Below are 24,435 nucleotides of genomic sequence, written 5' to 3'. Positions count from 1 at the left end.
AAATGCATCACGACTTTTGTGCTCGCTGGTTCAAACCCCATCACATGCAGCCGGTGCCCTGTGAGTCAGAGCCACTGGTGCCTTTATGTTTTTTTGTTAACACAAACTCCCAAAAAAGCGGAAACCTGATATTTAGATACACAACTTCAGAAATTCTAACTATAGAGCTGAAGATGATACATATACACGTCTCTTTAAAAAAGTGTGCATCAGCAAGCAATAAACTCTGCGAACACATCACAGCAGTTGTGTAGTTTGTGTCGTGTGTGTGCTCGCATAACTACTACTACACACACATATACACACACACACTAGGAAAGGCTACATGTGCAACGTCCAGTATACACTCAGACATAAAGAGGATACCGGGGATTTAGCAATGAGATCACGTGTGTGTTCCGACAAGCGGCCGTGACATGATGTTATGTAACGCACGAGACACACACACACACACACACTCATAACTCAACTCTGTTAAACTGTCCAACATGTAGACAGACTCGGGGGAACGAGGGAGAAACACAATCTGATGAGGACGCCCCCCCCCCCCTTCTCTCTCCACAGTAACCAGGACAACAGAGGACACACACAGCAGACCTAACTCAGTTTTTTTCCACAACTCTGCTGCAGAAAAGCTCAAGTCAGCAACGCTCGTACATCGTACGAGAGCTTAAAATATATAGAACCTGACGCCGCGAAAAGAGCAAAACACACGAGCAGCCGGAGGGTTAATTGTTCTTCATGTGACCGAACCTGCTCAGTTGCTCAGTTTCTGCTTAAACAAGACTTGCAGGAGATGCAGCTGCACTGACAAACACCTGAGGGACGCGTCGCTTCTCTTGGCAAAAACAAACCCCTACATTCTGGACTGTGAAACGACGCCGGCGTCCAAGGAAAGTTTTCACGACACCTAATCGTGTTCTGCAGCAGCCCCAACAAAACCCACGACGGACGGATATTAAGCCAATCACTCACACGCTAGATTTGTTACGCTGCTCTGTGGTAAATACAGAAATAGGCAGCAGACAGTAGGAGGCCAGTGATATTTCTGACGCCTTCATGATAGGAGAGGCCGTGTGTGTGTGTGTGTGCGCGTGTGTGTGTGTCTGCATGTGTGTGCAAGTTTACTTTTATTAAGTCAAGGGCGCGTCGGTCCAAGGTTCCACGGGCCTTTATTTGGTTTATTTTTATGCAAGTGGGTCGGGATGGCAGGGATTTTTTTTTTTTTCTCTGTGTGTCTGTTGCTTACGTGTGCTACGTGTCCGCTCTGTTTGCAGTTTATTCCTGTTCACAATGTTTCGCCATGTGAGGAACCCGCATCATGAGTTTATTTTCGGCTCGGACGAACTCTACGGCTGCAGTCACGTGCCGACAGGTAGTCCCAGAGCAGTTCCGGGGGTTTTAACCTCGCGTAAAACGTTTCACAGCTGGTCTGCGGCGAATCACCTGAGTCTCCGATCGGGCCAAATCAGTTTTATATTATCAGTGAGTCAGTGATTATTGTTTTGAGCCTCATTTTGTTTGTTGTTTTGGTTTTTATGGCCCCTTTATGGATGGAGGAGACACTGGTACATTTAATTATAAGACGCTTACATTTTTGTTTGTTCACATTAAAAACAAGTTGTACGACAGTTTTTCCAAGGAGCTTGAAAGCGTTCAACACGTGACAAACTGGCGTCCTTTCAGATGTTTTCAACAACATCCAACCAGCGTTTCTGCCCAAACCAACAACTGAATGTTTCTCGATGTTGCAACGTTATGTGTGTTTAGGTTGTATTTTTCCAATTCTCTCTCGTCACGCACAGAAGTTACCACACAAAAACCACTTGGTGAGGGTTTGGAGAACATCATGGTTTGGTTGGAGTTGGTCAGCTGGTTTTCGTTCGGCACAAAAATGGCTAGAAATGTCCCCAGGTGTGTGACTCAAACTGCAGTCGGCAGTTTAAAACTCATTTTGGCTTCTTATAACGCCCACCACTATTCCCTCTCATGTCCCGATAAGCGGCGAATCACCTGAATCACCGATCGGGCCAAATCAGTTTTATATCATCAGTGACTCGGTGATTATTGTTTTGAGCCTCATTTTGTTCGTTGTTTTGGTTTTTATGGCCCCTTTATGGATGGAGGAGACACTGGTACGTTTCATTATAAGACGCTTACATTTTTGTTTGTTTATTCACATTAAAAACAAGTTGTACGACAGTTTTTCCAAGGAGCTTGAAAGCCTTCAACACCTGACAAACTGGCGTCCTTTCAGATGTTTTCAACCACACCCAACCAGCGTTTCTGCCAAAACCAACAACTGAATGTTTCTTGATGTTGCAACGTTATGTTTGTTTAGGTTGTGTTTTTCCAATTCTCTCTTGTCACGCACAGAAGTTACCGCACAAAAACCACTTGGTGAGGGTTTGGAGAACATCATGGTTTGGTTGGAGTTGGTCAGCTGGTTTCGTTCGGCACAAAAATGGCTAGAAATGTCCCCGCGGTCGGCAGTTTAAAACTCATTTTGGCTTCTTATAACGCCCACCACTATTCCCTCTCATGTCCCGATGTCAAATAATAAGCACGTAATGTAAACTTGAAACACCACATTTGGTGCAAAATGGTGCAAAAACACAACAAGACCACCGCATTAAAAGTGCAACTACACTCGTGTTGGTAAAAAAGTGTCACTCGGTTGGATTCCAACCAGCAGCCGTCCAGTCACAAGTTCACCACACTAATCCATAAATAACGAGGAGAGGAGGGTGTGTTAGTGTTGGCTTGCTGCAGGCGAAGTGACAGGAGGCAGATTTAAATAACTTCAGTCACATCAGAGACATTGTTAGCCTGAGTGTGAACGCCGAGCGATGTGGCCTCATCGCGTCGGAGCTGCGGTGATTAGAACTCAAAAAATATCTCTGACACAAGTGTGGAGACATGTGAAGCATGAAGTCATTTATTAGTGGACCGCTTCGAGGAACAGCATGACATAATGATCGAGTCCGTCCAGCTGCTGCTGGAATGTGCTGAAAATCACAAATTGGTGATATCTGACGGTGACAGAATGGAGAGCTCTGTTAGACCCACACTCTGCTCGCTACGATTGTTTCGTTCACGTTCGACACCGTATCCCGTGAGCATCACGGCGGCTGCAGTTATCGAATGCTACTGATTTTTATCCTGGTGTTTGACTGAACTGCTGTTGTGTCTTATAACACAGATCAGAAACCCGTGGGATATTTTTAGCTCTTCAGAAAGACTCGGAAAATGAATTACGTAGAGCAAAGAAAGCAGGAAGAGGAACAGCAGCTGTTTCAGCGATGTGGCGGTGAAAGAAAACTTTTGTGGCGAATATAAAAACGTGTTCCCCGATGTGTCAACAGACATCGCCGGCAGAAGCAACGAGCCAGGAGGAGATCAGGACAGCTCGAGTCCCGAGCGCAGTAAACACACCCTGCTAAGTCCCGGCTATGACTGTATTACGACAACTTCATACTTGAAGATCTGCTTCCATGTTTGCTGCTCATTACATTTAAGTAGCATTTAAACCGAGGCGACATAAAACACGCGCGCTGCTTGCTAATTTTAGAGGCATTAAAGGTCCAGTGTGCAGGATTAAGTGGCCTCTGAGAACAAAAATCGAATAAAATATTTATAAATATGTTCTCATTTCTGTATAATCACATGAATCTAAGAAATCGTCGTGTATTCGTTTCTTAAGAATGAGTCTACTGTGTCGCACCGCCATGTTTCTACAGCAACCCAGGGAAGACAATCCAAACACGGCGTCTAGAAAGGATCATTTTTTACATAAGGCGAGGGGTATTCAGTTGGTTGGCAATCTGCAACCTCACCACTAGATGCCACTGAATCCTACACAACCAACCTTTACATTTTCTTTACATTTTTGCAGCCTAAAGGGATATTCCGGTGTAAGTTTAATCCACGGTCTAACACACCGTGAAACTGTGTTAGACTCCCTCTCGAGAGATAAAGTTTGCAGACCGCTAGCTAACGTAGCTTTAGCATCCTCAGAAACGACCGCACGACAACAACACACTGCAGTAAATGGGTCCAAATATAAAACCGCCATCAAAAAGCCACAAATAATGCTCAGAACAGCACCAAAAGCCGCATTATTTGTGGCTTTTTGATGGCGGTTTTATATTTGGACCCATTTACTGCAGTGTATGTTGTGGGGTCGTTTCTGAGGATGCTAAAACTACGTTAGCTAGCGGTCTGCAAACTTTATCTCTCGAGAGGGAGTCTAACACAGTTTCACGGTGTGTTAGACCATGGACTAAACTTACACCGGAATATCCCTTTAACAAGAAGAAAGAAAAGTCAAGCTAGCAGCTCTTTGCAGACTTAAGGACAAAGGAGCTTGGACGTGATTGAGAAAAGTCTTCTTTTCCTGTGTCGGCATGCTAATAGTTGCTAATTAGCCGCCTGGTGCCAGATGAAAAGTCAGGGGAGTCACTTACGTCATGAGAACATGAACATCTGTACAACATTTCACAACACTGGAAGTCTCACATAGCACCGACCTTCTGTATCTCCAGAGCAACGTGTCAACACAAGACAAAAGTTAATACTGGTGAAAATTCGCTCTGGGTTTGTTTCCATTTCTTGAAAACCTGTTACAATCGTCTTGGGAGGAGTTAAACCCAGGATGCAACGACGGCGCAAAGCAACATGTACATGGAGATGCAAACCCTGGGGATTCAAATGACTAAATCCCTGCAAAAGAAAAGGCTTTGGTTAGGTTTGGGGTAATTAGCCAGTTTCAGGTTGTTGTTGTTTCACTGATCAACAGGGATTTTTTTTAAAAGTACACGCAGTTCGTGGAAGGACGAGGCGAAGGCTGCACAAAAGAATTGCCCAATAACCGGCTTATACCATCAATCTTCATCCAGTGAGTCAGAGTACATGTGTGATGTTGGATATGCAAACACATATTTTTTAACGACTCGCGTAGAGGAACAAGTTGACTCATTTTGCAAGAAGCCAGCCATAAATCTTGCTTCTGAATGTGGCGTGATCACTCGGAATCGAAAGTTATTGTTTGCTCTGATCTGCCCACACAACCGCTGAACAGACTTGTTTAGCAGCTAACCCAGTAGCTCAGAGCACACGGCCACGGCAGGGAGCAGAACCTCATGTGCCCGGCGGCTAATCCGACCGAACATTCTGAAATAAAAAAAAAAGGAACTGAAAGAGTCTGTCATGAGTCAGGTCCCTGGAGGAGGGCGAATATGAACCAGGTTACTTAAAAGGACTGTTTTTCTTGACACTGCGCGGCGTTCAACAGTCGACAAGACATTTCACTCAGAGCCGCAAATGTCAACCTCATGCAGGCACTAGATGAAAAGTCAGTGGATCCACATATTTCATACCTTTTTATTCGTGTTCATATTAACAGTATTGAAAGTTCTGCAAATGCTGGTAAGAGGAACCTGGGATTGTTTATCATAATCCTGTTTCCTGTGAGCTCACATGGCAGTAAATTAATCTTCACTTCAACTCGGGAGTCGTTTTGTTTGCATTTCTAAATGATTTCAGCTCCGTTACACAAAGTGGTTCCTTCATTGTTATCGCCCCGATTGAACAACATTTACAATGGACCTCATTTACAAACATTTCAGAGGCAAGAAGCTGCTGAGCTCCTCGTTAAAGTGCATTAAGGGCTCGTCCTTTTGACGCAACATTACAGTAATAGTCCCTCGGAGGTAGCTGCGTACGGTGATAATGGGTAATGATGGTGATGTGGCGAGACAGGCGGTGCAGCAGAGTACCGCTGGCATCAACAAAACGTTTCATAACGCCAGTAAACAACTTCCTCGTGGTTATTGCTTATTTTAAACACCGCTTCTGGAAACGCAAAATTTAAAACAGGAAGAATTAGTAAAAAGACTTCCAAGTCTCCCCGGATCTTATTAAAGAGTCTGCGTCTGTCCTGGAGAGAGACGCGCTGCCGTTCTGCTTCCAGGTCAATGATAACGGGCTGATGGGTTTATGTTTCTGCCTCAGAAGTTGTGGAAGCGCAGAAGATCTTTCTGCTGCGAACACGTCGACGGTTCAGAACAATTTCTCTTTGAACTCTCCACCGAACAAAATAGTCCCCGTTTAACAACCGGACCTGGGGATTACTACGAGAGACGAGTTCTGTGGAAGTGTCGCTGTTAAACTATTAACTTGTCAGCTGAGTTTTACTAAAAGTCATTCCATTGTATACGAGTGTAGGTAGAATCTCTATGGCAGTCTATTCAGGCACAGTCCTCATCTTTATCATCACCTGTTCAATAGTGCAGCACTGTGGATGTTTATTAGACCTACACCGCCATCTAGTGGTTGAACTGCAACAATACGACGACGTACTCGAGTATATCTCTGAGGTTCTTGCATTTAAACTTGTCTGCCTCCCTCTAATGCTGCTTGTAATTATACTATTTTACATTTAAACATATTTTTAAAGATTATTGCTCCGTTTTACATTTCCTCATCATCTTTGGTCCAAAGCAGCAGCCAGAATCAACAACAAATGAAACGTCCTTGCAGAAGCAAATGTTGAAAATGCTTCTGCATCTTTTCATCGCGCAGCTGTCGGCTCTCGATTTATCTGCTGAGATTTTCTTCTAATCCTCTTTATATCATTCAGTTTTCAAATTTTAACACAAAGATCGGAACAACATTCTTCTTTTTCAAATCACCTTTTTTATTCAAGTTACCAAAACCAAATGTTCACACGTCTTTTACAAATCCGAGCATGATATAACTTCCAAGTCCCACAAACGCTACAAAAAATACGTATATATAAAAAAAAAAAAAAACTTAAACCATCCCAGAGAAACTCAAACAACTTCCAAATATTCACAGATCATGGGTTTGGAAACACTGCCAAACTTTTTGCTTTAAACAAACATAAAAGTTTCATTTGAGACATTTCAAGTTCAAAAGTTACATAAAACCTCGACGCTCAAGTTTGTTTTCGGCTAATACTTTTTAAACTTGAAAAATGAGACCGAAACAAGTTTGCGTACACATCTGAAGCAGTTCGGCTTCTTAAAAACCAGAATGAGACGGTTGTAATTTGGTCTGACTAACTGCAGGCTGTGAAAATGAGGTGACTACGTCCCCAAGTGGTGATGAAAATAATATTACAATTTTCTGCCTGAATAACTGGAACAGCAGGAATTTATTAACAGCTGCACCGAGCAGAATCAAATTAAGTATTCAGAGAAAATGCAAATGCTGGCCTGAAATCACCCATATTCCCAAAATCAATTTGCCAAATTAAACAGAAAATAATAAACTCTCTTAGTCCAAAACTAAGAGACAAAGTTCTTGTGACTCGAAACATGTTTTACATCTTTGCAGCCGCACAACAGGAAGTTGAGAATGTATGTAGTATCTAACCTTTGTGTTACTAGAGGACGGTGTTGACGAGAGAGTCTGACCTGAGGAGGCCGAAGATGTTTGAACCCAACCCGTGTTTCAGCCTGTCATGACAGCACCACCCTCCCCCTGCAGGCTACAAACCTCCCAGCTGTCACAAACGCTCCTTCACACCGGACAGTGTTCACCGTTTACCCCACCCTGAGAGGCGGAGCTACGAGGACGACGCCGTCTCCTCTGACAAACAACATGGGGATGTTCCTCTTGGTCGACTATAGAGACACAACAAAAGAAAATGCATATTTTACAGCTAGATTGATGATGAGTGATATTCTCAAAATATTCTTTTCAAAAATACATTTAACAGAGAAACCTTCCTGTAGTAATCTGTTGCCAAGACTACTGAATGGAACAAGTTCAAGAACGAGTGCTTATTTGGTTTGAAAAATGTTTCTTACCCCCCAAATATCTCTATCAGTAATCTATCTGAAGTGTTGTTGTGTCTGACTCGTTGATCTATCATTCGAACCGGCCTCACGGATCGTGTTTCCTCAGTACTCACGCAGACAGCCGACTGTGTCAGACTGACTGACACACGATGACCAAACCCGCTTTCCACAAAGTTCAGTGCATGTCCAGACTTGTTGAGGGGCCTGGAGCACTACAACAGTAGCTGCTCAGTAAGCCGATAGAAGGCTGTAACAGGGAGAGACCCCATGTTGTACCTTGTAGAGTTCTTCGTACGTCTCCTCGTCGATCTCCACCGTCGTCACCGTCTCCTCCACGTCACCCAGGATCATGTTGAGGTGCTGATCGTAGGCCTGGGACACACAAACACCCCAAAAAATATGAATTAATGATGGCAAACTGCACATAAGAGGGGATGCTTATGTTTTTTTAACGCTACTAAAACATGACCTGCTTATATAATTTATTTAAAGGGTATGTGACACAAACTCAAGTTTCTGCCTACACCCTTTCAGTCAATATATGTTGTTGTTTTTGTCTTGTTCATTTATTTCTATATGCATGAATAATTACCCCCACCCCAGTACCCGCAAGTCCTCTCCACACTACCACACACACTTCCAGCTGTTTCAGTGTTTTGTATTTTTATAACGTGGGCTTGCAGCTTACATGCAGTCGGCCCCGGAGCTCCCGGTCGTTCCTCATCTTGACGTAGATCCTCTCATCTAGACTGAGTCTGATCAGATCGAGTGGCTCCTCAACCGTGTTGGTGGTCGGTTGCTGCAGCACACGTAAAGGACATTCGTTAGAAGTACGATAAGATACAGATTTCAACTGTAAACAATGTTAATACAGACGAATATAACTGATAATTTTGGGTCATATACAGAAAATATATGTCATTTCCAGGTACCATCATTTTGGGTAAGGAAATAGAGTTGCAGAATGGGGAAGTTTTCTCATAGTGCCATATACATTTTTAAAAACCCAGGTGTTAAAACAATTGACAAACAAATAACCCTAACCCTCTGGAAATGCCTTCAAAAATCAGAGGTAAGTGTGGTTAAACAAGTCCTCTGAATTGTCCAAAGATCACCAGGAGTTTATTTTTATTCAGTGGCGTGGATACTTGATAATAAATCAAAAAGGCACCAACTGAGGCTACAGCTGATGACATGCTTGATGCATAATTTAGAGCTGTAACACATTTTCGATTCAGCAAAGCGTAGTTTCAGTATCTGGCACATAATCACAGCATCCTTGGAAAAGAGACTGTGACGTGGAGACGCTGCAGCTGACGAATACGAGATAAAGGGAAGCACTTTTATTTGTGTTACAGTTTCTAATGCAAAAAGCAAAATATAGACAAGTGTGAGCTTCAGTACAAGTCCAATCAAATCTATACAAACTCAACATTTGGGATTCCTTGCATTCAGCTGCAGGTTTTCCAGGTTTGGGAAATAGAGCTTGGTTGAGTCTTGTTATCCATTTAACTTTCAGCAACTTGTTAAACTTACTGATTGTGCTATGAAGCACCCTGCAGCTGATATTTATACAAATGCTCTGTTCAGTTATTACAATAAAATGTGGGTACTTGATTCAGACCTAACTAAACTGACACAACACCTGGTGGTCACAGATGGACAGCAGAGGAAAGTCAAAGAAATCATATTGCTTCCTACATTATAGATCATATACTATACCTATGTTATTCTATTTATTCTAACTTCACTGTTTTTTCTCAACATTTACATTTCTCATCAGTTTGACCAGCTGTTTTAAAGCAAGTCCAACTTGTTCAACCAGTATTCAGCCATTTTCCCCCACAGCAAAACAAAACACAACGCCATTCAGCTCTGATAGTCCTGTGCCGTCTTGTATTTCCCAGTTTTAATCATTACTGCATTCACATTTAAGCATGCAGCTCACAAACAAACCAGCTCCGCCATTCAAACACGTTTTTTTCATTTGAACGTTAGCATCGCATGCTAGTCGGGCTAACTGTGCTAGCATGTTTGACGGGCCTCTCCGCGATATTAACAGAACAAACACGGATAAATAAAAACATTAGCCCCGTTAAATGAACACACAGGTGAACTGTTTGCGGCCCTCTTCTCAGAATATTCATATTCACGCCGTGTTAGAGGAAAAACAGTGTAGTTTAACGCAGATGGACAAACCTGTTCAACTTCGTCCGCCATTGGTTTTGAGTCTGCGCAGTGTGGTTTGACCGGCACGGGGGGTTGCCAGGTCCGCAAAAACCACCATTCCCGGTTTGCAGGACGCTACACGTTGGTTTGTGGATATTTAATACTGTGTAATAAACAGTGTTTGTTCGGGTTTTATGTCCAACAGCTGATGACATGTATTGAGAAAAATGTGCAAAGAAATAACTAATATAAACACAAGTCATATAAGTTAGAATGAAATTCCACAAAATTCTGCGGAAGTGGAAGAAATGCAATATTGACAGCTCATAATATAAGTCACTCTGCATGCCATTTTAGTTTTTTTTCCAAACTTAATGAAATATTATATCAACTTTATCACCTTTACAGTAAAGTTTAACACATTATTACTTGTCTATTTTAATGCTAGACTCACATTCTAGAGGGCTGAAATATTATGAGATAGGAATAAACATATTTAATTGTTGGCTTAGTCATATGAAACACAACAGACCTATAGCTTCTATAATGTTGCCTATAATGACAAAAATCTCTTTTTTATGCCATATTATAATCCACAGAACAAGGACTGCATGGAGTGATTAAAGAAAGTGAATTAAAGTGTACTCAGGAGGATCAGGCTTCATCATTAGGCTCATTGCTGTCACACAGAGACTGAACAAACAACATATATATTAATATAAAAGCCTATATTCATATGATCATATTGGTGGGTTCTTAATAAAACAACAATACACTCTAAAACATGACATAAGTGTAGTCATACATTACTAAAATGTTATTAGTAACGCGTTACATTACGACGTTACCGCTAAAAGTATTATATTTCAGTAACAGAAACTCAAAACTGAACGCTTCCTCCACAACTGCACATGCGCACTTGCCTATAAACAGCGAACCTGGCAACCCGCTACGTCGCGCTGAGCAGTACCACTCTCCTCCTCCTCCTCTTCTCCTTCCAGACCTTTCCATCCTCAACATCTCCGTGCGGCGGCTCTGAAGCGCAGTTTGTCGACGGTAAGTGACAACTAACCTTCAACTTTACCATTCACACTCATTCTTTTATTCTCTCACAAAGTATTTTACCAGTAATTCACTCAATCTGTTGCGCTATTTCGAGCGACTGCAAATCAACAACTGTCAAGTTTTCTTTAACAGCGAGACTCTCGACTTGTTCTGACTTCAGGGTTAAAATAAGTGTTAGCCTCTTCAAAAAAACAACACGCAGAGGCTTTAAAAGCGAATTAAAGTCGAGTATTTAATCGTTTTTGTAGTTTTAAAAGTGTATGCTATACAAGCTAACTTCACGTAAAGAAGCTGTTAGCTTGGAGTTGTGGGAGGAAAACTGCCACGTTAGCAGCGTCAGTGAAGACTCGCAGAGAAGTTATGATGGGTTTTTATTGTGTTTTAATCCTGTTTGTGTTGATCTGAAGCTTTATGTCTCTGTGTGAATACACCCACTGTCTGTATGCCACGTGTCATGCAAGCAGGTTGGGAAGTTAATCATAGGGGATGTGATTCATGTCAGTGAGCCTGCAAAGTCTAAAAAAACAAAAATCAAGAGGCTCAAATTCATCTAAATGAATGATTTCTGATCCAACAGTTCACATCTAGTCCTGTTTATTTGGCAGGTTAGAGTTCATCCAGTTCATTAACTCACCTGATTATACCCACAAAGAGAAGCACACAGATTACATTTTTTAGAAGAAAGAGGAAGAAGAAACTCAGACTTGCTGATGTCAGGGGAGAATAAGGTTTAAAGCCAGAAAATGAGGCAGGGTCCGCCAAATACAAACAAAGTAAAAAATAAATAGAATCAGTCAATGTCAGTCCGTCTATTCTTCCCCAAAACTACATACTAGTTGTGTAACTCTCAAGTTTTATCACAGTATGATATTATATTGATTCTTTGGACAATGATCCAGTATTTACCAATATCCCAATATCTGCTGCGATATAATTGCGATGACATCATACGCCCATTTAACACAATCGGTTACGTAAATAACTAAAATATGATACGACAACTTTATTACTGAACTCTGCAGTGGAAATGTCATTTTATCTCTGGTTCCAGTCATTTAAATATCAAAAAATCTAGTTTTTATAATTAAAAGAAAGAATGGTGGAGGTGTGCCATGGGAATTTCAAAATAAAGGCGTATTGTAATGATGTGGCGATATAAATCAACGTTTTCACTTTGCATTGATGCTATTGGATCGTTTACCATTGAATCCAGGTATTGTTACACCTCTACTACATACTGCACCTTTAAAATTTAGGATTAATCTGCAGATTATTATCCGTTATTTCCTGTTATTTCCTCACGTCATCAGTGTCTTGTTTTGTCCAGCCAGCAATGCAAAACCCAAACCAATTAAGTATCAAAATGCTATGAAATGTTTGCATAAACGATTAAATAATCATCATAAAGTGACAGAATAGTTGTCTTATTCACTCTTTTTCTTTATGTCTTGTATTTCTCTTGTGTTTCCTTGTTTTCTGAACATGTGTTTGTTTGTGTGTGTTATTGTGTGCATGCCTCTTCTCCCAGTTCAGCCCAGTGCTTTATACTGGTGTTTGTGTTTGCTGAGGAGGCAGAGAAGGGCAGTGGTGTTACCCATTCCACCCTCAGCCACAGCATGGCTCTGTGGTGGAAGAGATCCCTGCTACAAGCCGAACCCCTCCAGCTCATGTGTGGCTCAGAACTAACCTTTGACTGCTGACGGTTCTGCCTTTATAGATAAAACAACCAGCACTTTAATATCCACAGCAGTTATCAGGTATCAAACAAAGAGAGCACGTAAGGAGAGGGAAAGACAGATTAACCATTAACTCACACAGAGGCGGGTACTGACCTAGAAAAGGTAGATGGTGCAATAATACGACTACCGTCAGATTGGTAACGTATTCGTCCGTTTTCTCCTCCCTCTCTTTTCTCCTCCATGACTCTTTTCTCCATGATCACATCCTGCAGGATCCAAAGTGGGAGGCACTGGAGAGACTGGCCACGAGGAAGCGTGTTTCCATTCTGGCCTTTGGAAATTAAAGGCGCACCAATCAGGATTTTTGGGACCGATCACCAACTGATGGAAGCAGTATCAGGCCGATCCTGACCACCGATCAAAAGGATACTTCCGTACTTTATCGTCATCTGAAGTTGTTAGTTATTAGTGGCATAGTTGAGTTAAGTAGCATTAATTGTTGAGGGAATAAATAATAATATTTAGTAAAAAAGGAAATAGGACACAGAATTCACTCACTTGAATTTGGGAATAATTCTGTGTCTCGGCCTTTGTACTGATGTATTTGTGTATTTGTATACTTTTCACAAACAGATAATCCCAAATGATAAATTGAATGTTCTACTTCTTCTCCTGTTGTTAACGCTGTTTGTTATCTCTCTCTCCTCAGTACCGATTCAGCGCTAGTAATAATCACAGGCTGACCTCTCTACACGAGGCCAACGTTATGAGAATTGTCCTACATCACCGGTCCGTCTATCCCCTCTGTCATAAACAGTATGCTGATATGTTGCACTGGTTAAACCGCTGAAGATCTGTGTTGATATTGGCCAGAGGAAAGTTAGTTACCTGTTAGCAGCCGGTGAGCAGCAGTTCTATAGAGACCACTGATTAAACTTTTCACAGCATTCATCGGCCAATAACGATCAGTGCCCAGTGAATCAGAGCAACCAAGATGTCCATTGTGGTCATTGGAAATAGTCGTGGTTAACCGGTGTAAGCTGACTGCACATGCCTGAATTTGATGCACGTTGTAACCATTGATTTCAATAAAGGCACATTTTTAATCACCTTGACATGTTTCTGAGCTTTCATTGTTGGTGAGAGAATACCGGGAATAAAAAGCTAAAAATTGCAAGCAGATATCAGTTCAGAGATCAGTTTTATCAGAAATATGGATACTGACACCCCCTAAAGATTAAGATCGTCAGAGAAACTTGCAAGAATCGCGCTAGTTTCACAAAGAGAGACTTCTGATAGATGTCTGAATTCATCTGTTGCACAAAGCCGTCGTAGGAGAATTTTTTACTGGACAACATAGTTCAAAAACCAATCCTTATATTCCATATTTAGCTTTTTAAAAACATTTTTAAATTCCTATGACGTCATTAGATTAAAATTACAATAAAATGTCGCTGATGAAACAAAGTAATCAGAAATGATGAAACGAGGCAGTTAGATTAGTTGTTATTCTTTATTTTTAGGGAAATACTTAATCTTAGTCTGATGTTTATCAGCTAAATAGGCACTGCAGTTTATTGTTATTAAGTCGGATGCTCAGTATTTATATTCGCTGATCTATTTCAAAAATAAATCAATAGAATATAAAATCAAGCATATAAAATTTTCTTAGGCGACTAATAAACTATTCATTTCTAACTGAACCATGAACCAAACATTTATTTTAAGGTATTTGTTGGGCTGATTTGCAATTTCGTCAGCGTCCACAGGAGGTCAGTGTTGGACTACGAAACTAAAATAAAATGCAACATTCCCCTGCCTGGACAATTGTAGCCTGCCAGTAGATTTCAACTGTGCAGGAAAGCTGAGGTTAAAAAATCAAACCAGCTCAGTGAAGAATGTCTGTATATGTATTTAACAGTGTGGCACTTCACCCCCAGATCCAATTACTGAAGGAACAAATCATTCCAGAACCAGAGGATGCAGACGTGCCCCTGTTCGAAGGTGTTGAAGGTGTTGATCGGGTTGAGATCTGGGTTCTCCACACGGAACTGTGAAAACCATTTCTGCTGTGGAGAAAAATACATTTTATAGTAGAAAACACGTCAGAGGAAGCACAATATTGTCTCCCATATTACTGACTTCCCTTCATCTCAACTTGAATATTGTAACAATACCTTTATTTATTTAATACCTTTCACAAAGTTCCTTCTAATTAAACATTAAGTTGAGCAGTTAAGAGAATGTCATACAGAAAAAAGTGAGTTTGAAGACGAGATGTGAAGCATATTTCTTTTACCATATAACAAGTTTAGAACTTACTGATGCTGATGTTTGTTAAATAAAAAAAAATTGTGAACTTGTAAAACCACCCTTTCATGTAACTGCAGTTGACATTATGGCCAGTTTTATCGTGATTCTCACCTTTTCCTGTGCTGAAGTGGCGGCCATGTTGGCGTTGTTGACGTCCGTGCTGGAAAAACCAGCATAGACCAGCAACCAAAACACAACATAGGCTGGTCTTGCTGGTCAACCAGCTATGCTATGTTGTGTTTGGGTGCTGGTCTATGCTGGTTTTTCCATCAGGGACGTGTTGAGCAGGGCGACGTAGTTCACTGAGCGGTTTAACACAAAACTACAAGATATCTTACAATCTGTAATCAACTTTATTGACTTGAAAAAATGTCGTTTTAGTTCACAAACATGTTACTGTCCACATCTTTTTCTCCAAAATAAGGTCCTTTGAGAGAATGGATCTTGAGTTTGGCCCTCTATAGGAGTCTAAACTAGCTGCAGCTGTCTCGGGTCATCATCCTGTCAACACACACACACACACACACACACACACACAGTAGATTATCACCTCATCACCAGAACTGCTCCTCTGCATTGTTTCGTGAAGATTACTCACTCCGACACATTTACATGAATAACATCTTCTCCGTCTGGAAGAGGACAGAGAACAGCTTAAGAAATCTGCCAGCAGCTCTCGCCGCTCAGAGACTCATCTCTCTGTGTGCCTCTATTTGTATTGGACTGTAATGTTCTGAACACTGACCCAGTTAAGACAACACTCCAGAAAAAAAAAAAAAAAAACAGCGTCTTCTGATTATCGTGTTAAAAAAGATGCACAACACAGTTTCCAGTCGTGTTTTATCACAGAGCTGCTGGGAGGTCAAATAAAAAAAAGGTTTTCTGAGAGACACGTTAAAAAAAAAAACCCTCTCTGACAGAATGATTGATGAGACATAATTAAACATTATGGCTTTTTTTTTTTTTTTTTTAAAGGATATCAGCTCACTTACAGCCGCGCTAAGCAACTTCCTACGCTGGCAGCTTCAAGGTGGAACTGATTTCATTTGATGAAGTTAAAGTGCACTCGCAGTTTTAGTTTTCGCACTGACTGAAGGTTACGCAACAGGACGTTTCCATCCAGACGAATGACATAATAAAACATGGCGTTCACAACATGGCGACCCCCCCAGACAGAAGTCAGTAGTGTAGTGACATCAGCATGTGTCTGTTCCTGCTCAGTCTGATCACAGACCCGCAGCCGTAAGTCAGTCTGTTCTCCTGCGTCATCTCCTGCTGGAAATCTCTAACACACTGTGGCCGGGCCAAAACAGGAAGTCGCTGGTTCACCACCTGAATGTTATACTTGAATTTGTATGAAAGCTGCCGCCTATGCTACTGAGCTGTTGTCATGAATATAGAGTACAAATGCAGAAACTACCAGCAGCTACAGGCCCGGTTTAGGCGTGACATCCAGCGAGAGAAGCGGCTGATCATTTGGGGCTCCTCAGATTAGCATAGATGCTTCTGTAGCATCAGTTTCATCAGAACTGGGCAGTATGTCTCAATGAAAAGCACCGGAAAAGATTCAGCGAGGTGGATTTATCACCGGACTACCACATGCCAAGAAAACTGCTATAATGCGTTGATCTTTTTAATAGACTGGATGGACTTGAAACTAATATGGGACTATTGCAGAAGTATCATCAGGCTGATGAAAACAAAAAACACAAAAATAAAGTATTAAAGCTAGCACAAGACGCATTAACAGTTCTTAACCTCCTTAACTGAGGAGATAACGTGCCGAATTTACAAGAGGGCCCAACTGATTAAGAAATTGTTAGAAACCGCACTTCATAAAGTCTATAAAGTCTGTTCCTACTCAACAACTTACAAAATTGAGCGATTTTATAAGGGAGTCTGGTTCATTTGAAGTGATTTTCAAGTTTGCCTTCTGCTGTAGAGTAAAATGTTCTCAAAATGTTGTGAATTGTTGTTAATAACAATCAGATACATGTTATCCTGGCCATTCAAAATATATATATATATATATATATATATTTTTTTTTTAAATGAATGGCATGTACAGTTTACTATGACATCATTATATGGACTGACCCCTCAGCATCCACAACTGTGGCTGACTTTCCGTGTCCCTGGTTCCTAGAAAACATGTCAATACCAGATGTAACTGGAGTCTATGTGTCAGTTTAGATATCCTAGACCTTAATAATCAGACTGAAATGCGACAACTTTCATTTTTCCGTCTGACATCATGCTTTGTCTTTCGCCCTGGACAACGAGACATTTGGCATTTCAACAGCTATTTCAGTAGGTCGACCGCAACAACGCGAATAGCTGCACTGATGTCATTCACACTCGTGGCCAAATGTGCGGCTCTGGCAAAAGAAAGAGCGATGACGTCCCCCCATTTATAGTCCCAACATTCGGCTCATTTGTTTTTCCAACTGGGGAAACAGTTGTCGATGAGCACAACACCAGACCGATTTGAAATCAGTAAAGAAACTGGAGGATGTGGGCGATGGCCCTCCAGTCTGGAAACAGGCTGAACGCTCCCTGTGAACAGTCAGTCTTGTGCATATTGACCTGAAGTTAACATTCAAGTAAAAATTAAGAAAAGCTTTGTATCAGCTGCACCTTTTTCTTTTCAATATGAGCATAAACAGAAAAAAAACACCCACATCAGCTTTATTTGACCTTTATTTCATGCAGATCAACCAGAACTGACACTGATGATTTTCCGTCGTCCTCCATCAGAAGCGCAAACACAATATGACAAAGAGACCGAGGGCGTCTTTACACCGTGTGTGACTAGCTGTTTATTAGTGCTCCGTATTCATCTGCAAAATCACATCTACTTTCGAAACAGATGAGATTTTCTGTTCCATTCGAGGGGGTTTAAAAATACACACTGGCGCGACGAGGAAGGGCCGAGAGATGAAAGTCGAAATCTGGAGGGAAGGGTACAGAGGAATAATGAATTGCTCAGAGTGAATGATGGAAAGTGCGTACCTGTTAGGTCGCCGTGACCCGAGAATAGCCCCCGCAGTCGTTAAAATGCCATTCAGCCCTTTTTACACTGCGGCGGTGACTGACAGACTGATTTATATGGATTTAATTATAGATGAAGACAAAGTAAATGGCGCAATCTAAAAAAACACAGACACATTTACACATGCAGATCCCGATATGTATGCACTGGGCACGAAACACGCGAATACAAAGTCACAAACACGCCCGGTGAGAGCAGTTTGTCTGCTCTGTAGCTATTTTCCACCGGATCTATTTAAAACACCGGCTGAGGAGGAGATGAGGACGATGGGGGCCTGCACAGGACTGCAGGGGGAAAAACACACATGATCCATTTACATCCACTCTCCATTATTCACTTCAAAACATCGTCCTTTGGTAACGAGCAACAGCAAATCATGGAGACACAGATGAGGACACGGGACTGAGTGTCATTGTAATGTCCAGGACATTTAGTACTTTTTAATTAAGGTTTACGTTTATCAGACGCTTTTGTCCAAAGTGACTTTCATACACTGATGATGGTGGCTGCCATGCAAGGTGCCGACCAGCACATCAGGAGCAGTTAAGGGTTCAGTATCTTGCCCAAGGACACTTCGACATGCAGACCAGGGGAATCAAACCAGCGACTTTCCGATAACAAGATGGTGGCTCTACCCATGAGCCACAGTCGTCCATCTGTACTGTTGTCCAGAGACGTTTAACACACTTGTGTTTAAACTAAGCCGTATACGTACGTCTCCTTTGGCTACGTCCCGTATCTCATTGATCCGTCTTGGTTTTCCCAGGCTACGTCTGACTCAGGACCAGCTCCACTCCACTCCAGAGGGTGATGGAGGTACAACTGAAGCTGTTTGGTACCATCTAAAACCCTCGGCAGTTTGGCTGAGTCCAATGACTTGGGGACTGACGCTGCACTCATGGACTCCTCGGATGGTCCAACTTCCCGAGGTTGTTTGCGTTGCAATGTGGGAGCAACGCGTTCGCGGAAAAGAGGTTGTTTTGCTTTTTTCGACAGTTGTTTCCAGTATTTGAGTGACAAGGGAGAGCAAAGGAAAACTTTCTTACCATCAACCCAATGTTTACTTTTTTTTTTATTTGGGCAATTCATGCCAAAAGTTCCTCCAACTTTCAGAGTTGTTGTTCCGACTTGAGAGGGCACTCTGAATCGGCAAAAACATTTTTTTTTCCCAATAATTCTGACAGCACAGGAACGCACAGTCAGTCCTTACGTTCTCATTCGTACGTACTGTGAGGTGTTCGCCGTCTTTGAGGGTCTGAAGCTGCAAGGCGATGTGAGCTGCTGACAGACAGGCCGAAAGACTCGACTCTACAGCCTTCACGTCTATATATTAGCGTCCATATTGTCCATCAAATCTGTGAAGCTCTGAAAAGTGTGCACCCCAAGCAGACACTCCAGAAGTCTGCGGGGAAGGTGCTCGAGGGCCCTTGTGGACTGGATGAACCGTGGGTTTGGACAGCGCTCAGAGACTTCGGACAGTTGGACCGTCATCACATGAACGACTTGCATGGACGGACTACAAAGGTTTCAGCCTGCATGCACTCCATACCAACATTTACACACCTTCTACTCAGACCAACGTGTTGTGTATTTATGCACAAGCTGGCAAAGTGCAGACACCTTCATGAATGATTTAGATCCTCGACACAACACTGAGATTTAACCTTGCGAGCTTTTCTCACACAGAGTTGTTTCCAAAGATTCAAGGTTTGCACTGCAGAACAGGAGCCGACGATTGAAAGTCGGCCTAAGTTCCATTGGATATCAGCTGATGTTTACGTGGATTTGTGCATGTGTGCAAATTAGGCTGCTCAGATAAAGAGAGGAGCAACGACTGGGTTGAAATATGTTCATTAGCTTATTTAGTGTTCGCAGAGAAACAACCGCTTGTATCCACGTATGCACCAAAGTACATCTTCTGCAGAGTCAATGTTACAAATTGGAGATTAGCTGTATTTGCACAAGGGACAAAATTAATGGGAAATTCTTCAGTTACTTTCCTCTTGCATCAGTTTTTACGCCGTTAACTTCTTTTAAATATTGCAGCAGAGGCAACGAAACCCTGCAAAACACTGTGGTGCCACTGAAGTTTTGCACCAGGGCAAGTTTCTGGGTCCTTTTGCTTGAACTCTTCTGTGTCCGTTTCCTTTCTGTGACAGAAACCCATTACAGAGACGGAGAGTTACAGCAATTTAGGCTGCGACCCACTGCTGGCTATTTGAAGCAATGTGAATTAGAGCATAGCTATCTATCACGAGGCTGGACCGCTATCACACCCAGTGCTACCGAGGAGAGAAAAAGGAGAGGAATAAAGGGAAATGAACAGAGGGGGGAACGAGGAAATGAAGATAAAGACGACAAGGCAGGAGAACAAGTGACATGAAATGGAGAGCTGCAAGGGAGAGGATGGATGTGTCAGGGAAAGGAAAGGAAAGGATGAGAGGAGGCCTGGAGATTCACAGCTTTACTATACATCGTTAGAATCCCCAAATTGAGCAGTTATGTTATTTACCTAACATCATAAATGAAAATGTCTGTGTCAAGATGTTGACATTAGGTGATATAACTAATTAATCTAAAAGGCTCATAAATTGATTTCAAATTTAGAAAACTTACTTTGCTTTCTCTTGATTCTTCTCTTCAACAGGACCTTGTTTAAGTAGCTGGACAAAAACCAGACTGGATGGTGAACATAGTGGAGCATTCAGCCACTAGAGAGCAAAACAGAGCTAAAAGAGAGTGAATGTTGGACTAACACTGACCAAGTGGACAGGCAGACGACTATAAAGATGCTAAAAAAAATCAAATATTGCAGGTTTAACATTGTTTATATGTGCTGAAACATTATTTAACTTGAGCAACTTCTACTCATCAGAAAAAAGAACATATAGGTCGTCTTTGCAAGCAGCTTATTACCCCCCCATGTTTTTATTGCTTGTTAGGCAGCGACCTCTGGTGGCCAGAGTAATTATTACAGCAGCAAAGAAGGAAGTCACATCACCTGTTAGTCAAGTCTGTATGAGGGGTGAACGGATAAAACAAACGCAGTGAGGACTTTCAGCCAGGAGACCGCTGTGAGTTGATTTAACTTACGGCCAATTTCCACTGGATACGTGTCGACTGCGTTGCGTCTCCGCCTCACCAGCTAATGGGACTGAGCAGATACGCAGGACTTCTATTTCTGGCAGATGCAATTCTGCCGAATTTAGCACCAAGCAGACAGGAAGTCAAGCCCGGAAACAACAATATAACATCCGGTTGCTTTTCAAAATAAAACACTCCCATGTTGACACCAGCACACAAATCTCAAAAAAGAGACAAACACAAGCTCTTCTGTCGGGAACACTTCGTGTGTTGTTTTTACAACACAGACTTATAACTGCGGTCGTGAGTGATCATGTGATTATCGCGGGAACTCCTCGGCCTTGCGACGCCAGCTGTCTACCGTACTGTGCCGTGGCGGACTCAAAACGCAACCGGTGGGGATTGTCAGACGGCGGAGCAAAACCGGATCGGAGCCGTAACGCAGCGGACACGTATCCGGTGGAAATTCGGGGTTAGTAATGCAGTAAACATAAAAATAGATGTCAGAGAGACATCTTACGTGCTCTGCTTACGTTCTGCACTTCTTTAAAGAAGTAACTTACTTATTTTAACCTAAACCCACAATGTTTTTCCTAAACCTAACCAAACTACAACAGTACAATGAAGGTCCGGTATGCTTGGTAGGTGGCACACTGGTCGTCGACCCTTTCAGTCGTTCAGGTCTGAGGATGTGTTAAGCTAGATTTCGTTCAAATGTTCTGTTTATGAGGGATGTGTGAAAGATTAGAAACATGATTTTTGACTAGTTTTGTCAATTTTCCGTCCTTCAGGATAAAAATTTAAAGTAGTTATCATTAGTCTTTTATTTTAAAATCCTTCTTGTGAGTCACGTGTCCTTCTACACATTGTAAACGCGGCCTGCAGGTGGAGAACAATGGACACGATGTTAGCTGTTGTTACACCGCAGTGCATCGGCGAGTTAATAATATCTGTGTGTGTGTGTGTGTGTTTGTGAATCAAGGACTTGTTAGTGGGTCAGAGGCTCATCTCCGAGGAGCCGCGGCAGGACACGCGGACATTAACTGGCTCTTTGTCATGGTAATGTGCTCCAGCAATGTCAAAGCCAGACACTCAGAGGTGAACTCAGAAATAGACCAGCGCGCTGCAAAGGAAAACAGTCAGGACGGACAATACATCAGGCACATGTTTGTACTGCATGCATTTCACTGACCACAAAGGCAAAATGCAGTTGAAGTAAACACATGTACAGATTATTCACACACTCTACAGATACGCTGACACATGCAGAACTCTGTGTGAGTCAGAACACGTGCGGTGGCTCTTGTTATAATGAAAGCTCGTTATCCAGACCAATTAATATATCAGAGAGTCGGCCAGTGGAGCGACTCCTCGCAGCAGAGACCAAACAGTTATCGGCCAGGAGGGGCGACACAATGAAAACTAATGGAGAGCAGCAGCACGTCTCCACGGAGCGACGGCTCTGCTAACACATTCATCCATCACCGAGCGTCGACCGGGCGCACGTGTCGCCAATAAGAAGAGATTAGTTATGAAATCAGTTTAGAAATATCTTCTCAGCTTTTGAAAGACAAAGAGTTCTCTCTTTCTGTATGTGCCGAACATTGAAACCACGATGTTAAACCAACACAGTTCATGTCAGGATGAGGATGGGCTGGATCTGATGACAGTTATTGTAAACTAATTAATGAATAACACATTCAGCACTGTGAGGTTCATAGTTTGAGCTTGTTGGCTTTCTTCTTGCAGAAAGAAAAGACACAGAAAGGACTTGTTACGACTGAAAAATGAAGTGACACTACTGTGACCGCGTGAAACATGTAACAGTAATTCTGGGCATAACATTTTTTCACACTCATTTGCCTTTACTACGACCTTCCTTTCTCTACTTTCTACACCTTATGCTGCTTTTTTTTTCAAATCCAGTTTTACTCCAAGAAAAAAATAAGTCAGTCTCAGGTCTGCTGAACATTAGATTGTTGGTGCAGCCATGCCTGCAGTTTTGAGCTAAATGCTCATATCTATCAACAACTGGATTGGTCGATTGTCAGCATCTCCCAAAACAACATATATCAACATTCTCAAAACAACATGACCCTTGAAGTGTAACAGCGACACACATAGCGGACCTTCGTTGTACGGTTGCTAACGGAAGCGCCTTGCATTCACTGGATAAAAAATAAATAAATTTGACACCTTATCTCGTAATTATGAGAAAAGATCTCGGAATTACGAGATGAGAAAAGGTGCCACTGTTGACTGTGGTCAAGCCAGCCGTGGTTTGTGTTTGCTTGGTCAAATCAGCCGCACTGTTTTTTCTAGTGCGCGAATCTACTAGCATTTACGGTGACTGTAGTGAAACTGCTCTGAGGAGCTGCTGGTCAGACTGTAGTCTCACAATCAAACCCATGAAACATACGAGGATAAGGATTTTTACACAGGATGACTCGAAAAGTACACAGTAAAAGTACTTCATATTATGCACTTAAGTAGTCTAGGAAGTACTAAGTCCAGCAGTATCTTGAACTACTTATGGAAACAATGTTTTTTTTTAGTTTGTTTGTTTTTCTCACGTCATCCTTTACTTTGAAATTCGGAAGGATACCTCCGTGATACCTTCAGTATATTACAGGGAGTAATTATGGTAAAATTACCGTAATTATGAGAAATGAATGCAGTGCGCTTCCGTAGTTGCTGTATTGGAAAGAAAATTATATCATAGTTAAGCAAGAACATTATACAAAAAACGTCATGGTATGGACTTGAATCACTGCATTACTTTTTTAACTTCATTTATAAACATTGCTCAGTAACTGATGTTACGTGATGTACATGACCTCACTTCACTATGTTAGTAAGTTAAGATAACTCACCAAGTTATAGTCCCGACCTTGTTTGACACTTCCACTGAACCTCGTTGCTGCTCTTAACACCACTCCTCATCACTTCCTCCTGTACTGCTGAAATATCAATGCAGCCCAACAACAAACATAAAAATGGGTCGCAATCACCTGCTGGACTTTTTTAACCTGTACGGTCATTTCCTGAGGAGGAGAGGCTCAAAGTTTAGCCGATACAATGGTAACCATATTTACCATCTAAGTTTAGCATGTTAGCATGTTAATATTAGCTATTTAGTACGCAACACAAACCACATGTGGTGTCACTCGTTTCGTGGGTATATTGAGTCGTAACCATAATCGTAAATATTGGAGAAAGTGGTACGTTAAACTGATGATGGTCCGAG

The 24,435-nt window shown here is 41.9% G+C and overlaps 1 protein-coding gene and 1 long non-coding RNA gene across 2 annotated transcripts; one reads left to right on the top strand and one right to left on the bottom strand.

The window, feature by feature from the left end:
* Window positions 1–6,676: 6,676 nt before the first annotated feature.
* Window positions 6,677–10,112, bottom strand: LOC115582608 (U6 snRNA-associated Sm-like protein LSm3). The gene is made up of 4 exons (XM_030418656.1): window positions 10,026–10,112; window positions 8,515–8,625; window positions 8,103–8,198; window positions 6,677–7,649 (listed from the first exon to the last, which is right to left on the bottom strand). The coding sequence occupies exons 1-4, from the start codon at window positions 10,044–10,046 to the stop codon at window positions 7,569–7,571; spliced, it is 309 nt and encodes a 102-aa protein (XP_030274516.1). The 5' UTR covers window positions 10,047–10,112; the 3' UTR covers window positions 6,677–7,568.
* An 822-nt stretch (window positions 10,113–10,934) lies between these two features.
* Window positions 10,935–13,854, top strand: LOC115582805 (uncharacterized). Its single transcript, XR_003984258.1, has 2 exons — window positions 10,935–11,051; window positions 13,012–13,854. It is a non-coding gene; the product is annotated as an uncharacterized LOC115582805 (long non-coding RNA).
* The last annotated feature ends 10,581 nt before the right edge of the window (window positions 13,855–24,435 follow it).

This window comes from Sparus aurata, chromosome 6 (assembly GCF_900880675.1).
Source record: "Sparus aurata chromosome 6, fSpaAur1.1, whole genome shotgun sequence".
NCBI lineage: Eukaryota > Metazoa > Chordata > Actinopteri > Spariformes > Sparidae > Sparus > Sparus aurata.
This window is presented reverse-complemented; position numbering and strand designations above follow the sequence as displayed.

Coding starts and splice junctions, on each gene's coding strand:
- LOC115582608 (XM_030418656.1), bottom strand. CDS start 10,046: ATGGCGGACGAAGTTGAACAG. Junction 8,626..10,025: donor TGGCGGACGAAGTTGAACAG/GTTTGTCCATCT, acceptor CGTGTGCTGCAG/CAACCGACCACCAACACGGT. Junction 8,199..8,514: donor AGCTCCGGGGCCGACTGCAT/GTAAGCTGCAAG, acceptor TGTGTGTCCCAG/GCCTACGATCAGCACCTCAA.